The sequence below is a fragment of the Microcebus murinus genome, chromosome 16 (assembly GCF_040939455.1).
Source record: "Microcebus murinus isolate Inina chromosome 16, M.murinus_Inina_mat1.0, whole genome shotgun sequence".
NCBI classification, from domain to species: Eukaryota; Metazoa; Chordata; class Mammalia; order Primates; family Cheirogaleidae; genus Microcebus; species Microcebus murinus.
In genome coordinates this window covers 104,514-119,658 of record NC_134119.1, presented here as the reverse complement: position 1 = coordinate 119,658, position 15,145 = coordinate 104,514, and the positions used below count along the sequence as shown (strand labels likewise).

Sequence of the window (15,145 nt, the reverse complement as noted above, 5' to 3'; positions counted from 1 at the left end):
TGCTCTGGGCACTGGCTCTCCACCTGCCACATAGAGACACTGATGGTGAGGCAGGAGGACAGCAGAGAACCCACCTCTGAGGTGCTTTGAGTTCCTCGCAAGAGGAAGATGATGCAGATTGCGCAGTGCTGGTTTTACCAGCTTCGCCTGAGTGCTTTCATGTGAGCCAGCACTGCTCTTTCCAAACAGCTCATATGCCGGTTTCCCTGCTCTGTCGTTGATGTCCCAAGTCACCCAGCTCTTGCAAACTCATTCTCATTTAAAGGGCCTGGTTTTCCTCCTGTAGATTCAGTGTTTTCCCCTTCTAAAATCAAAGCTACATGCACCGAAGAGAACTTCTCACTTATTGACCGTTTGATGCAGATAAATTGCAAATGGAAAGGTGCTCAGCAGAGTGAATGCCACAGCTGTGGGCTCCATCAATGGGCACTCACAGTCTGCGAGCGGCGCCCATTACGCATCCCTGCAACCCTCTCTATTCTCTGCTCTCTGAATAATTTATCTGCAGGAAATCCAAATTGCCAAGGCACGCTTTAACCTAGCAGAATGCTTGCCAATTTCCTTGGGAAAACTGACACACACAAAAAAACGCCGTAGATTGCATTTCAGCTGAATGCAGGCACCCGGCAATCAGACGCATCAGCCCCATTGTGCAGCCTGCGTCGGAAGGCGCTGCGCATGGGCTCAGAGCAGACGACGTTTGAAGGCTCATAAAGTAATGAAGTCCCTGTGACACCTGCTCCTCTCTTCACTTTAAATGTGAGCCGTTGGTCCATGGGGAACCTCTGCCTTAAAAATAGAAATCATAGTAATTGTCTTCTGTTCCTTTGGAAGGCTGTAATAAACGCACAGCTCACAGCGCTGTGTTCCACAGCCCCGAGCCGACAGGTTGCATAAATTACCCAGGTTTTGATTTTTCTTCCTTAACAAATCACATACATCATTGTGTGTTAGTGCTGCCACACAGGGGAGGTTCACTTTGCAAATTTCATCTTACTAATTGGGGGAATTCCTTTTTCTTTCTTCCCAGGTGGTACCACAGACATTTGTCTCTTGCTGGCTCTTAGGGACTAAAGCCCCACTTAAGACAGGGCTTCTGAGCCCCTCCTACTGCCTCCCCTTCTTTCTTCTGCTACTTCCCCCGAGTCCCTTTGACAGCCTCAGACACGGAGCCCGGGCCACCCTGGTGTCTGTGGCCTGGGACAGGTGTGGATTTGCTGCCTCACCTTCCTGGCCACGGCTGACAGGTGGTGAAGCTGGGCAGCTCTCCGCCTGCCCCTGGCGGGCATGGAGCACTCCCTGCCTGGCCTCGCTCCCTGGGAGAGGATTGCTTTGCATAGTGTGGAGTGCAGAGGATGTGGGATTTTACCTGCCCGCCCAGATTTGTCATGGGCGACATAGGACAAGGATTCTATGTGATGACCCTTAGCTCCCAGGGACCCGTCTGTGACCGTCATCCCCAGACATGTCTATTCTGTGATTGTCACCCTCCTGGGGAAGCGCCCTTGACTCCCTTGCAGGACAATGCTGTGGGCAGCGTCCCTGTGGGGACTGGTCAGAGTCGGGGAGTGGGGGGCTCAAGCGAGGCATCCAGACCCCCACGGCTGGAGGACACGGGGGCCGGGGCTGCCTCAGGCTGCCTGTTCCCAACAGGACGACCCTTGTGTGCTTCTGCTGAGTGGGCAGCCGTGCTCTGGGCCTAGGAGCAGTCGGCTCACCTGGCTCCACTGGTGGTGACTGTGTCTATGGCAGGTGAGCGCCCTGGTGCCTCTGCATCTGGGCCACACGAGGAGAGCAGTGAGCGTCACTCCTCGCCAGGACAGGAGACCCTCATGTCACAAAATACCAGCATTCGTGAGGATTCAGTGGGGTAGGCCCCACACTGAGGCTTTTGCTGGCAGGTGCACACCTGGGCACAGTGGGGGGGCCAGGTGTACCGCGGCCCCTTTGCTGAGGGCTGGGGAGATGCCAGCAGGACGCTCTGAGCCTGGTAGTCTCTGTCCAGCAGCACCTCCCCACGTCCTCCCACCTGCGGCTCTGGGCCCAGCCCTCTCCTGCCCTGTAAGCCCACTCTGGATGTTGTAGGCCACAGAAGTAACTTCACTGTCAAAGCTTGAGCCAGAAAATGGCCAGACGTCCCTGACAGTTCTGAACTTGGAAGGTGTAGGCTGGGTTTCCTTATTGACATCACAGTTGTTTTTCGCTTGCAGATGAGCTTAGAAAATGATGACAAGCGAGCTCGCACCCGATCCAAGGCCCTCCGAGGTGAGTACGCTGCCCCTCCTGGCCGTGTCTGGGCGCTTGTCCCCGGCCCTTGGCTGCTGCTTTCTCTGACACGGTGAGTGCCGCTGTCTCAAGCCCCACGGCGAGTGCTCAGGGCTGCCCTGGGCGCCGGGGCCTCAGGCCTCTTCAGCCTCTCCTACCCTCAGGGCTGCTGGGCTTTGAGGGCAGCCTCTGAGAGAATTGCCGAGGGGCTTTGGGCCAGACACACCCGCCTGGGGCAGAGATGCGGAGACAGACGCACGCCACAGAGCGGGAGCAGCCAAGCTCAGTTATGAGACCCTTCCGTTTGGAAACAAGAGGCTGCGGCCTTCTGTCCCCCGCCCCTCCTCTCCTAGCAGGTCAGTCTTGGTGCTGACGACGTCGGGGGGCTGTGGGTTGACTGGCCGTGGGGTGCGGAGGAGAGGAGCCAAGGCTCTGCTCACTCTGCTGGGACGAGAGCCCAACCCTGTGGCCGGCCTCACTTCTTTGGCACCTGAGGGGCTTCCTCTTGTGCCCGCGGAGTGGCCAGGGGCCCCGGGCACCTGCCATCTTCTCAGGCAGGGCCCCAGCACTGGCCAGCCACTTGGCCATAGGTCCTTTTCTCTGCCCAGCTTGGTCTGGTGGGTCGTGTTTCCTGGCAAAAGCTGATTTCTGTCTGCAGTTAGACAAAGATGCCAGCCTGGCCCTGAGGGCCCAGAGAACCTGTTGTAGGCGGAACACCTGTTCCACGCTGCGAGACTGGGAGGCCCCGCTGGGGAGGGCCTAGAGTGAGTCCTGGCTGCATGAAGCAGCTCATGCCCTTGACCTCGGACACTCTAGGGGTCAGGCAAGGGCGGGGCCCTGAAGAAACAGCTCGGGCCCCCTTGCACTTGTCCTTGGCAGACCTCTCAGCTGTCTGACTTAGCTTATAGGGCAACACGCCTTTGAAATGCAAACTCCCACATGTGTTTTCCCTGTTTCTCTCTCTTACCCAGGACCCCCAGAGACCACAGCTGCAGACCTCAGGTAAGGAGGTCTTCCTGTTAGCCCAAGCGTTGCCCTTGTGCCTGTGGCCCTGTAGAAGTCCTAGGTGTCCCAAATGGGGTCTTCTTGGCTTGACCAAACACCCCTCTGCAAGCCCCTGCTTTCCCCAAGGAGACTGCCTTCCTCCTGGCCACGTGGCCAGCTATCTTGGCTCTCTCTGCCTTTCTTGCCCCTGTCCTGGCCCCTTCACGAGATGGCCAGCCTCAGAGCGGGACATAAGCATGGTCATACCTGGTTACCACCAGGACCTGGACTGTCACCAGAGTCCCCCAAACCAGGGACAAGGCACTTTCTTGGTGGAGTCTCACAAGGGCTTCTGTGCCTGATGGCTGGAGGCCCAACACGGCCAGAGAGGAGAGAACAGGGTCCTCCACGTCCTGAGCATTCCACGGCTCGAGATGCAAACACTGGTTTTGTGAGCTGATGACCTCGCCGACTGGGCTGTGACTGTTTCCTTCCCACTTCTCAGGGGAAAAGATTCTCATTAATCTATGAACAGACCAGGGCAGGAACTGTCTTATTCTTCACTGCCCAGTTGCAGAGTGGATCGGTGGCTGCTGCCAATCAGGAAAATGAGAGGGCTGCAAAGTTCTCCTCGCAAACCTTGCACGGAGGTGGACAGGACGACAGTGTCCCAGTCCTCGAGGCTGCAACTTAGAGACGGAGGGCGAGGGGCTGTGGGTTGGGCCTGGGTGCCCCAAGCCCCAAGTGCGTCAGTGGCCGCTCATTTCAGTCTTGGTCTCTGGGGATCTCGTGGAAGCACCACCTGACAGTGTGATTCCATTGTTGAAGTGGGGCTCACGTTTATCCAACCAGAAGAGCCAAATCACATGCTCTACTCCTGGAAGCCCAGCCCCGGGCCACAGCGTGGGAGGGATAGGGTGGACCGCAGCCAACCCCGGCCACACGCCGGCACTTCTGGCTGTCAGCGCCTGTGGGTGCTCCCTGAACCCACAAGACCGGCTCCCTGGAGGGGAGACACCACCTGAGGGTTAACCTGTGGAACAAGCAGAGATGATGATGCTCAGAGGGCCCAGGAAAAGAGGGGGGTATCAGCTGGCACCTGCCTGGGGACACCCTGGGGCTGGGGTGGGGGAGGCCACAGGTGAGGGAGGTACTTGCACCCCGATGACTCAGAATTTCACAGCCCATGGTGTCCCCCACTCCAGCTCATTGTCCCTCAACCACCCCAAGTGGAGCTCCCGGGAAGACACCTGTGCTCTGGGCAACTGCCCTGAGCTGCTGTCTCTGACCTCTGGAGCCACTGTGTTTCCCTGTGCCCTGAATTTAACACCCTGAGGGCCCCAGAGAAGAGACGGGTGTAATGGTTTTTCCCTTCGTGCCGGTGGAAGGACTGAGATGCTGCAACGTGTATCCTAGCAGGGTCCACCTGCTGGCCCTGGAGTGGCTCTGCTAGAGGCGAAGGTTAGGGAGGATTAGGGCTGGGCTGGTGTCTCTGAGCTGGTGTGGCACTGACTGCGTGCTGTTGGGCGTTCAGGGTGTCTCCAAGTTCAGAGAGACCACACCTACATCCTGATTCCTTGTACCTGGCCCTTCCTCTGCTGGGGTCTTGCTTCTTGTGCCCACAGCCAGCTTCTAGCCAGAAAGCAGAAGGGAGTGGGGCCTTCCCTCTGCCCTGGGGTGGGAGGGAAGCAGGTCCCTTAGGGGAGTGGTAGCCAGAGCACAGGCCCCGAGCTGGGGTTCCTTGATGCGTGTTGTTCACCTTGTTGTTCAGCTTGGGTCCCTCCCAGCTGCCATGCAGGATGTCTGCTGAGGGGTGGCTGTGAGCCATGCCCTCTGCCAAGCCTCACCTGCATCTCTGATGCCAGCCTAGTCACACGGGGGGAGCACAGGCTGGGGAGTTCAGGGTCTTGCTGTCGAGAGGCAGGGTGAGGAATCGACGTGGGTCTCTCCCTCCTCCCACAGTGGGGAAAGGCTCTTTAATCCTGGAGCTCTTGCCAGCTTCCTCCCCTGCAGCCGGGCCTGGGCACATGGAGGACATCAGCAGATACTGCACCGCGTCTGCTCGCAGGTGCACCTGTGTGAGCCGTGAGGCCCGAGGCTGGCGTCTGCTGGCATAACAGTCTCTGGAGACCCCAGCTGGGTCTCCTGTCCACTGCCTGACGCCCCTTGGCTGCTGCGTAGGGCACAGGCGGCCAGAGTCTCCAGCTCCCTGCCCCAGGGTGGCCTCGCCAGCTCCGTGCACTTGGCTCACGGCCCCGTCTCGCACCCTCTGCGGCTGGGGCTGGGAGGTGCCGGCCCACCTGGCATGGGACCAGGGCTCCTGAACTGGGATAGAGGAGTGGCTTGGAGCAGGTGACGTGTTCGAGGGTAGTGCCAGTCCCCGCAGGCCTCCATGGCAGCTGTCACCTAATTGCCTGATTAACTCAGTGATTAATCGACTAATTGGGACCTCAGCTTCAAATCCCCAATAACAAGGAGCTTTTTGTGAAAAGTCTCAAAGCTAGTTCTTGAGAGAGTGAAAGCAAGTGTGGGCCTGGAATTTAGAATAGACTGGCGGGGGCCGGGGGTGGGCAGTGGCAACTCCCCTCTGTTGGAAAGGAAATCTGCAGTAAGAAGTGGCATGCCCTCCCTCTCCCTCCTCCCTCTCCTCCTCCCTCTCCTTCCTCCCTCTCCTCCTCCCTCTCCCCCTCCCTTTCTTCTTTTGTAACACATTGAGATCAGCACTGAGATCAGCCTTGGTGGCCCCACCGGGGAAGGCTGCAGGGAACATCCTCACTGGAGCCCCCACCCGTGCCGTGGCTGCCTCAAGCTCGGGGTTAGGGTGGCCGCAGGCTCCACAGACTGTTCTCCCTGCCATCTGCGAGTGTGGCCTGCATGGCCAGCGGGGCCCACGGTCAGGCCTGTGGTCAGTCAAATAAGACGCCGTCAGAGGTCTGCTCAGAGGCTGGAGGTGGGGCTGTTTCCGTGAGTCTAGGGCTGGCCTTCCTTCACAGGCTCTGGAAGACGTGCCCGTGTTTTAGGAAACCCCGATCCCGGGCAGGAGCTCAGGTCCATGGCAATCCTGTCAAAAACCAGGCCTTCCCGTCCTGGCCAGGGGCCGCCTCTGTCCTCTGTGAGGACCGCAGGCCTTGCCCTCCCTCCCCAAGGGACCCCGAGTGGTTTCTCCGTCTTGCTGCTCCGCAGAAGCACAGGGTAGTGACAGCTCCCCGCAGAGACCTTGACCTGGGGACGCATCCAACAGCCCACTGGAGCCTGAGCGGTGGTGGCCCGTGGCCCCACACCCCAAACAGGCCCCCGTGACCACTCTTTCCCAGTCTCCTGTGGGAACTGTGGCCCTGCTGCCACGATTGGGCATGCATTCAGTGCTCACGAGCAGAAGTTTCCAGAGTTCCCGCTGGTTTGGCTATGTTGGGAGACAGATGATGGTTGAGGACCAGGAACTCCTGGGGCCTTGCCTTGTGCTCACCAGGCCTGGGTGGGAGCTGTGAGCACCGCCCAGGATCCTCCAGCAAGACAGGCGTGCAGCCCCCAGCTCCTTGGCCCTGTGGGATTCGCTTTCCTCCCTGGCAGCTGCAGGTGCTGGGCTGGAGTCTTCATTACTCCTGCGTGCCCGCCTCGGCTGGGGTTGCTGGGGTGAAGGCACCCAGCAGAGAATGCAGAGACTGTTGCCCTCGGCGGCCACGGGCTTTGCAGCTTCAGTGACAGGCCCGGGGAATTCCTATCTCGTGCTTCGGGCTCGGGCCCGACTCAAGCTCTGAGCCCTTTTCGAGAGGGCCTTTGTTCAGGGCACCTCAGAGCGTCTTGTGGATAAACCCCTGGAACCCTGGAAGTCAGTAAACCCCAGCAGCCCGTAGAACACCTGCGTGGGGAGCCACCTGGCCACCCTGGCATCTGTGTAAGAAGTCTTATACACACAGATCTTTCATTAAACACACTCGTAAAACTCCAATGAGCCGTTCATTTATTTAAATGGGGTGAATCATTTCATTAACGTTTATCTGACCGCAACCGCCATTCTGAGGTGAACTGCTTGGAGATGATCTTCTGCTCCCCAGGGCGAGGGTCTGGGGGGGCCTGAAATCCAACCTGTTGTCCAGATGACCTCTTCCGCTTGTCCCCAGCTGCCCCACCCCGGGATGCACAGGCTCAGGACACGTCCGGGGCAAGTACTCCAGGCACCGAAGGTAAGAGGCCCCTCGGCTCTCCCCGAGGCCCCACCCTGCCCTGGACTCTTCCATGGACTAACGACCTTCCGTCCCTGTCTGAGGCTGCGGAGGCCAGGCCCACCCGGCTCTTCTGAGCTCGGGCCCTCCCCCGTGGCCACGGTACCGTGGTGCTTTCGTGGAGGCTGGCGTGGCTGTGGCCTCTAGTGCAGGGGCGGCTGGACTGCCGGCCCCGCCTCACATCCTGGTTTTCCTGTCGGGGCTGCTGCCAGGGCGAGCTGAGTCCGTGGGGAGCTAGAGCAGGCGTGGCACTCGTGGTGTGGCCCGGCGGGGTGCTGCCGGGGCGAGCTGAGTCCGTGGGGAGCTAGAGCAGGTGTGGCGCACGTGGCGTGGCCCGGCGGGGTGCTGCCGGGGCGAGCTGAGTCCATGGGGAGCTAGAGCAGGCGTGGCACTCGTGGCGTGGCCCGGCGGGGTGCTGCCGGGGCGAGCTGAGTCCATGGGGAGCTAGAGCAGGCGTGGCACTCGTGGCGCACGTGGCGTGGCCTGGCGGGGTGCTGCCAGGGCAAGCTGAGTCCGTGGGGAGCTAGAAGCAGGTGTGGCGCACGTGGCGTGGCCCGGCGGGGTGCTGCCGGGGCGAGCTGAGTCCATGGGGAGCTAGAGCAGGCGTGGCACTCGTGGCGCACGTGGCGTGGCCCGGCGGGGTGCTGCCAGGGCGAGCTGAGTCCGTGGGGAGCTAGAGCAGGCGTGGCACTCGTGGCGTGGCCCGGCGGGCTGCTGCCGGGGGTCGGCCCGTGCGGGTTTCAGAGGGCGGGTGTGGGCATGGGGCCGGTGGGGAAGGAAAGGCTCCAGGTGGGAGCGACGGGCCAGGATCAGATCAGGGGGAACGTGGGACGCTGGCCGGGTCCCAGACGGCTCCGATGGGTGGACGTGGCTCACTGCAGTTAGGTCTTCCCACCGCTCAAGAGAAGCAGGAAATGAGATTTAAAACAGTCAGGAACTTTTATTTATTTATTTATTTTTTGAGACAGAGTCTGACTCTGTTGTCCCGGCTAGAGTGCCGCAGCGTCAGCCTGGCTCACAGCAACCTCAAACTCCTGGGCTCAAATGATCCTCCTGCCTCAGCCTCCTGAGTAGCTGGGACTACAGGCATGCGCCACCATGCCTGGCTAATTTTTTCTATATATTTTTAGTTGGCCAATTAATCTCTTTCTATTTATAGTAGAGACGGGGTCTTGCTCTTGCTCAGGATGGTTTCTAACTCCTGACCTTGAGCAATCCGCCCGCACGGGCCTCCCGGAGTGCTAGGATTACAGGCGTGAGCCACTGCCCGGCCAGGGACTTTCAAATGTATGCAATGAAATGTAAAAGTTCAAGCGGATCCGAGTGTGGGGCTTCCGGCTAGGAGCGGCTGCAGGGGTGGAGGGAGAGGGCACCCGGGAGGCGCTCAAGGGGTGTCTGAGGCCCGGGCCCCAGCCCGGCTCCTCCACCACCCACGCCTCCCCCCAGTTTGCAGAGCTGCCCTCTGGCCAAGAAGAGGAAGCTGGAGGGAGTGGAGGCCGAGCACCTGGTGTCCAAGAGGAAGTCGCAGCCCCTGAAGCTGGCTCTGCACGAGGGCTGTGGTGTGGACAGCGACGGCAGTGAGGACACCGAGGTGAAGGACGCCTCTGTTTCAGATGAATCGGAAGGAACTCTGGAGGGGGCCGAGGCCGAGCTGTCTGGACAGGAGGAGATTCATCGCCCCGAGCCAGCTGAAGGTGCTTTGTCGCGCCCTGTGCCCGGATAAAGGGTGCTCAGTGTGGCCCTGGAGAATCGCAGCCTGTGAGCGGGCAGGGGCTCGCACTGGCAAGAGAAAGCCTTCCCGAGAACAAGGCGCGTCTTGTGCCGACATTTGCCGGCTTCCTGGGCAGGGGCTCTGCGGTGTGCCGTGGGAGCGCTGTGCGGGAGGAGACGGCAGACTCGCAGACACGGGGCGGGGGTGCGCAGCTGCGGCCTGTTCCAGCAGGTGTGTCTGCGTGCGGGAGGGACAGACGGGCTGTGTTTCTGGAGCCTCCGTGGGGTGGGGTCCTAGACAGAGTCCCTTCTGCCTGCCCGCGAGAGCTGCCTGGCAGGGGCGAGGCTCCCTCGCAGGCAGGCACTGAGGAAACACCCGGGCTGAACCGGAGGTGATGGGGGACCACGTGGGGCCCCTGCTTCCTCGCGGGGCCTCCCAGGACTGGCCGTGTCAGGGGACCTGGCCCTTGGCAAAAGCAGGTGCAGGATTTCAGAACCAGGCATCGTAGTGAAATTTTAAAAATTATTTAAATAAAAAAGTAACAAAATAAAAAAAGAGAGAGAACAATTTAAGTTAAAAAATAATAAAAATAAATAAAAGCAGGCACAGGTGCTCCGAGTCCCGGAGGGAGGCGTCTGTGTCCCGACAGCCCCGCAGGCCTGCGGCGTGCTGGGGTCCAGGCTGAGGTCTCTGGATGCCCCACCAGCAGCCCCAGCGTCCGGCATCCACTGGCCTTGGAGGGTCTCAGGGAATTCACATTTTATCTTTGAGGCCAGTCGAGGCAGGTCCTCACACCTCCCTCCTCCTGGGGCTCTGGAGTGAGTGTGAGGCCCCACCGAGTCACAGCAGGCCTGGACCCCAGTGGAGGAGACACTAACTTGCCGCTTTCTCATAAGGAAGGTGTTGGAGTTCCGCACCAGCCCTGGGATTCGCCCCTTCTCCACAGAGTGAGGGTGGCAGGCCCGCTCCCAGCACTGCGGGGGTGCCGGCCAGGAATCCTCCCGGATCATCCCACAGGGCCTGCCTGCAGTGGGCACCCACGGCGTCTTAGTTATTGTGGTTGAAAGGATTACATTTGGGCCCTTTTAAAATAAAAGTTTATTTACTGCTTTTCTTTTTTCTTTTTAATTTTGTTTTGTTTTTAGAGACAGGGTCTCACTCTGTCACCCAGCCTGGAGTGCAGTGGTGTGATCGTGGCTCACTGCAGCCTCGAGCTCCCGGGCTAAAGCGATCTGCCTGCCTCAGCCTCCCCAGTAGCTGGGACTACAGGTGTGAGCCACCATGCCTGGCTCCTTTTTAAAATGTTTATAGACACAGGGGTCTTGCTATATCGTCCAGGCTGATCGTGAACTTCTGGCTTCAAATGATCCTCCTGCCTCAGCCTCCCAAAGTGATTTAGTGCTTTTCAGTTATGAAGTAATTTTTAAAAATGTGATTTGCTCCATTTTATAAATGCCGGTTTATCCGATCTGGAAAGCTCATGTAATGGGGGAAGAATATTAAGAAAATATATTAAAATGATTCTCAGCTTTAAAAACACATCAGCAGCTCATGACCGACCTCCTAAAATAAGTGCGCCGTGATATCTGGTTTGGGCGGAGGGGCCGACAGAGACACCCACACCAGTCCCCACGCTGGGACTCCCTTGCCTTCCCCGGGCTGCGGTGTCAAGAGCGGGAGGTGGGAAGGGTGGAGGGCTGGAGACTCCCCGTGTACCCTCCCCGGCCCCATGGCGTTTCTGGTTCTGTGCAGGAAGGAGCCCCATCAAGCCCCACTTTGGGGCCAACCCCGTCAGCAGCCCCGCCGGCTCCTCCAAGGGCAGCTACGGCAGCTACAAGGGAATCATCGCCACTTCTCTGCTGAACTTGGGCCGGATCGCTGAAGAGACCCTGGTCGGGGAGGACCTGGGCCAGGTGGCCAAGCCAGGCCCCCGCATCGTGCACCTGCTTCAGGAGGAGGCTGCAGAGGGGGCCACCAGTGACGAGGGTGAAAAGGACCTCTTCATCCAGCCCGAGGATGCGGAGGAGGTCGTCGAGGTCACCAGCGAGCGCTCCCAGGAGCTGTGTCCCGCGTCCCTGGAGGATGTGGCCAGCGAGGAGTCCAGCACGCACAAAGGCGTCCTGGGTCACGAGGAGGAGGAGGATGATGAGGAGGAGGAGGACGAGGAGGAGGAGGAGGAGGAGGAGGAAGAGGAGGAGGAGGAGGAGGAAGAAGGGGAGGAAGAGGAGGAGGAAGGGGAGGAGGGAGAGGAGGGGGCAGCTGCCGACGTGATCTTCGAGGAGGACGCCGCCCGCGCCTCTGCCCAGAAGGCCCCTGAGCTCCGGCGCCCGGAGCCGCCCAGCCCCAAGCCCGAGTACGCCGTCATCGTGGAGGTCTGCTCGGACGACGACAAGAACGAGGACGCACGCTCCCAGAAGTCGGCGGTCACGGACGAGTCGGAGATGCACGACATGATGACCCGGGGGAACCTGGGCCTCCTGGAGCAGGCCATCGCCCTGAAGGCCGAGCAGGTGCGAGCCGTGTGCGAGCCGGGCGCCCCCGCGGAGCAGGGCCCGCTGGGCCTGGGCGAGCCAGCGAAGGCGGCGAGGCCCCTGGATGCCGGGCGCAAGAGCTACTACAGCAAAGGTAGGGCTGCGGCTGGCCCCGAGCCCCTCCCTCCGCGGGGACCCGCCCCGCCCCGGCACACGGCGCTTGCAGGCAGGGGGGGGGGGGGGGCTGGGGGCAGAAGGGCAGACAGGGGACAAAGACACACGCCCCAGACCGTGGTCGCGTGCTGAGGAAAGGGCTCACACCGCTGTCCACGGGTGATCTGGGGAGAGACGCGGAGCTGAGACGTGGGAAGGAGCAGGAGGCAGAGAGCAGGCTGGGAGGGACAGTGACCCGGCCACAGTGGCTGCTCACAGCAGCATTTGCCGTCTGGACAGGCTGGGGCCTTCTGGTCCCTGCCCCCCAACTTCTGCCTGTGGCAGAACCCACACTCGGCTGCCTTTGGCCCCAGAAAGCTGCTTGCTGCAGCCGTGCTGGGTCATCCTGACCCCGTTGCAGGCTGAGGCCAGCCGGCAGCACGAGGGACGCCTGTCTGTCGCCGGCTTCTCTGTAGGGAGCAGCCTTCTGCTGGCTCCACACCTGCATCTGGATTTGGCCCTAAATTGTGCAGGGCATGGGGCAGCACCCCCTGGCCTCGCTGGTGGAGCGGCAGTCAGGCGGGGCCGACGTGGTTGGGGAGGGGCTGGGAGACTGGAGGCCAGACTGGGTGGCCCCTTAGTGAACAGTCGTAGCCACCACCGTCACCTGGGGAGTCAGGGTCTGGACCACAGGCTGCCCATCTCGAGGACTTCCTAGGCCCAAGGACAAGGGTCAGGGTGCAGGATCCAGGGTTGGCCAGGGGCTGCTCCCTACGTGAGCTAACCTGACCGCCAGGGGACAGGTCTGGGACAGGTCGGCTCTGGCCCTGTGCACGCCCATGGGGCTGGCACGGAAGCCCCTGCACCTGGTCACTTGGCCTCCGTTCTCCCAGACCAGGGAGCTACTCTGACCTCAGTCTCTTCTCTCCTTACCCTAGTCCGGCTTCCTCTTTCGTGGGTCTGGGCAGTGGGAGTCCCTGGTGCTCTTCCAGCGACTGGTCTGGGAAGGGCTAGCTGAGACCAGGTAGGGAGCAGACAAGCGGGGAGAACTGGCCTGGGGGTGACTCAGATGCTGGAGCCAGGAGCTGAAAAGCACAGGAGATGCAGACTTGGGACAGACCCTGGGAGGACGCGCTGGGGTCCCCGGAGAGACGGGCTCGAACGACACAGCTTGAGGGCGTCATAGCCAGGAGGGGGTGGAGACACAGGGACACATTTTCTGGGGACACCGTGCACACCAGACAAGCCCGGAGGGCAGACGCTGAGGGACACAGGCCGGGGGTGTGATTTCAGGGAGGGATGGACCTGAAGGGTGGCTCTGGGGGACACCTGGGGGACACCCTTTCGGGTGACACAGCTAGGGGCAGCTGTTCAGGGACTCAGATTGAGGCCAGGCCTCGAGGGGCCGTAGGCAGGAGGAGACACAGGCTGAAGGTGCAGCAGACTCAGGGACAAGCGTGGCTGCGAGTCTGGGTGTGGCACGCTTGGGCCACAAGTCAGGGCAGACTGTGGCGGGACACATGCGAGGGACGCTGTCACCAAATGACAGCCAGGCGCAGGTGTTGAAGGACTCAGACCTGTGGGAGAGACACTGGGCTACCCAGACACAAGGTGTCCTGCCTTCAGAAATGTATTTTGAGGGCACAGGCCGGGGACAGAGCCCCAGGGTGGCCCAGGGGGCTGGGCGGAGTGTACCAGGAAGGCCAGGTCAAGCTGCGCAGATGCACGTGTGTCGACACGTGGCGCTGGGGTGCGGCTGCAGTGGCAGCCCTGCTGCAGTGGCAGCAGCTCAGGAGGCAAATGTCGGGCACAGATGTGGGAGCCCCTCAGGGTGCCCTGTCCAGAGGGGTGGACGTGACTTCCCGCCCCTCTGGACTCGCAGTGGCAGAGCCAGGGGCTCTTCCCTTTGGAGCCGCTGCTGGGTCCGAGTTCAGCACTGTGACTTCTGCAAACTCCCAACGGGGCATCTTTCATCCAGAAAGAGTTTCTCTGGGATGTCGGCTGTGCTCTAAGGACCCTTCTTGTCCCTTCTGGTCCCCATGCTCAGTAGTGACCTGCCTGGGCCTGCAGAGGCCAGATGCGGCCAGTGACTGGGATTTGGTTTAAATTTCTGCCCAGGCATTTTAGCCAAGCAGCCTTGGGAAAGGTGCTTAGCCTCTCGTCTCCCTGTTTTGTCCAATACCAAGGCTGTCTCCTGGCAGGGGTGTCACCGAGCGCCTTTACCACTCCGCACGGGCCTGCGGGGCCTCCACACTGCCGGCAGGAGGGAGGGAAGAGGACCCAGCTGCCATCTGGACTGTTCCTTTAAGATGCTGCACATCCCAGTCTTCGGGGTAGTTGAGGCAGTCTCTGGGCTTTTCTACGCAAATAGCCAGTGTGGGCCCCAGGGCCATCTCACGTCCAGCCCCTGGCCCTTTGCGAGCTCCTGGGCAGTTCTCATCCCTTCTCTCTGGACAGCCAGAGTGACCCGCCCTCCCTGCTAGCCACCCACCACCCAGCTTCCTGGCTCTAACTGGTGCGTCTTGTGCATTTTAGATCCATCGAGAGCTGAGAAGCGGGAGATCAAGTGTCCGACACCAGGCTGTGACGGCACTGGCCACGTCACTGGCTTGTACCCGCACCACCGCAGCCTGTCGGGCTGCCCCCACAAGGACAGGATCCCCCCGGAGAGTGAGTAGCTCTCCGCAGGGTCGGCCCAAACCTCGAGGCTCAGGCCCATCTGTGGTGTCTGGGTGGTGTCCACGGGGAGGGGCAGCTTGCCCGGGGCCGTCCCTACGGTTTGTCCAGAGGCTCATCTGAACGCTCCCACACTCAAGCTGCCCGGAACCTCCTAAGCCCAGACTTGAGCCCCGTGAGGCCAGGGACACGCGTCTGCCCGGTTGTCCACCCAGAGATGCCCACTGGGTCAGAGCCCTGCAAGACTGCCACGGACACAGGTCGAGGGGAGGGGACAGGCCAGTGTCAGCCCACCTGGAAAGGCTCAGGGTTTCACGTAGTGACCTCTGTGTTCTGGATGCTCAGAAAAGGAATGCTTGCTCTTATTTCTAGGCTGGAAGCAGTAATTTTGAAAATTAAGTTTAGAGGAGTACAACACAGAACAAGAAGTTTTAAAGCTGAGGGTAGTTACTGCCACAGGACGGCGGGGACCATGCTAGGAGGGGCGTGTCCTGACCTGGCTGGCGGTGGGGCTGCCTGGGGGCTGGAGCTGCCCTGGGGCCTGCTCCGCTGCCTGCCCCGTCTCTGCAGAGCAGAGCTTCGCACAGGGCTCTTCCCCTCCAGGGCTGCCCCCACAGCCACACGTGGCTCACGGGCCTCTCACAGCCGTGGCTCCCCATCCC

The 15,145-nt window shown here is 60.7% G+C and overlaps 1 protein-coding gene across 3 annotated transcripts in view; it reads left to right on the top strand.

Moving 5' to 3' along the window:
- The window catches only part of MYT1 (myelin transcription factor 1), a 75,869-nt gene that overhangs the window by 25,985 nt on the left and 34,739 nt on the right, over nt 1–15,145 (top strand). For all 3 annotated transcript variants that reach the window (XM_012773049.3, XM_012773048.3, XM_012773051.2), the window contains 6 exons: nt 2,211–2,265; nt 3,237–3,267; nt 7,371–7,433; nt 8,919–9,166; nt 10,936–11,808; nt 14,343–14,477. In XM_012773049.3, coding sequence (XP_012628503.2) covers nt 2,211–2,265; nt 3,237–3,267; nt 7,371–7,433; nt 8,919–9,166; nt 10,936–11,808; nt 14,343–14,477 — 1,405 coding nt within the window. The remainder of the gene's footprint in view (nt 1–2,210; nt 2,266–3,236; nt 3,268–7,370; nt 7,434–8,918; nt 9,167–10,935; nt 11,809–14,342; nt 14,478–15,145) is intronic.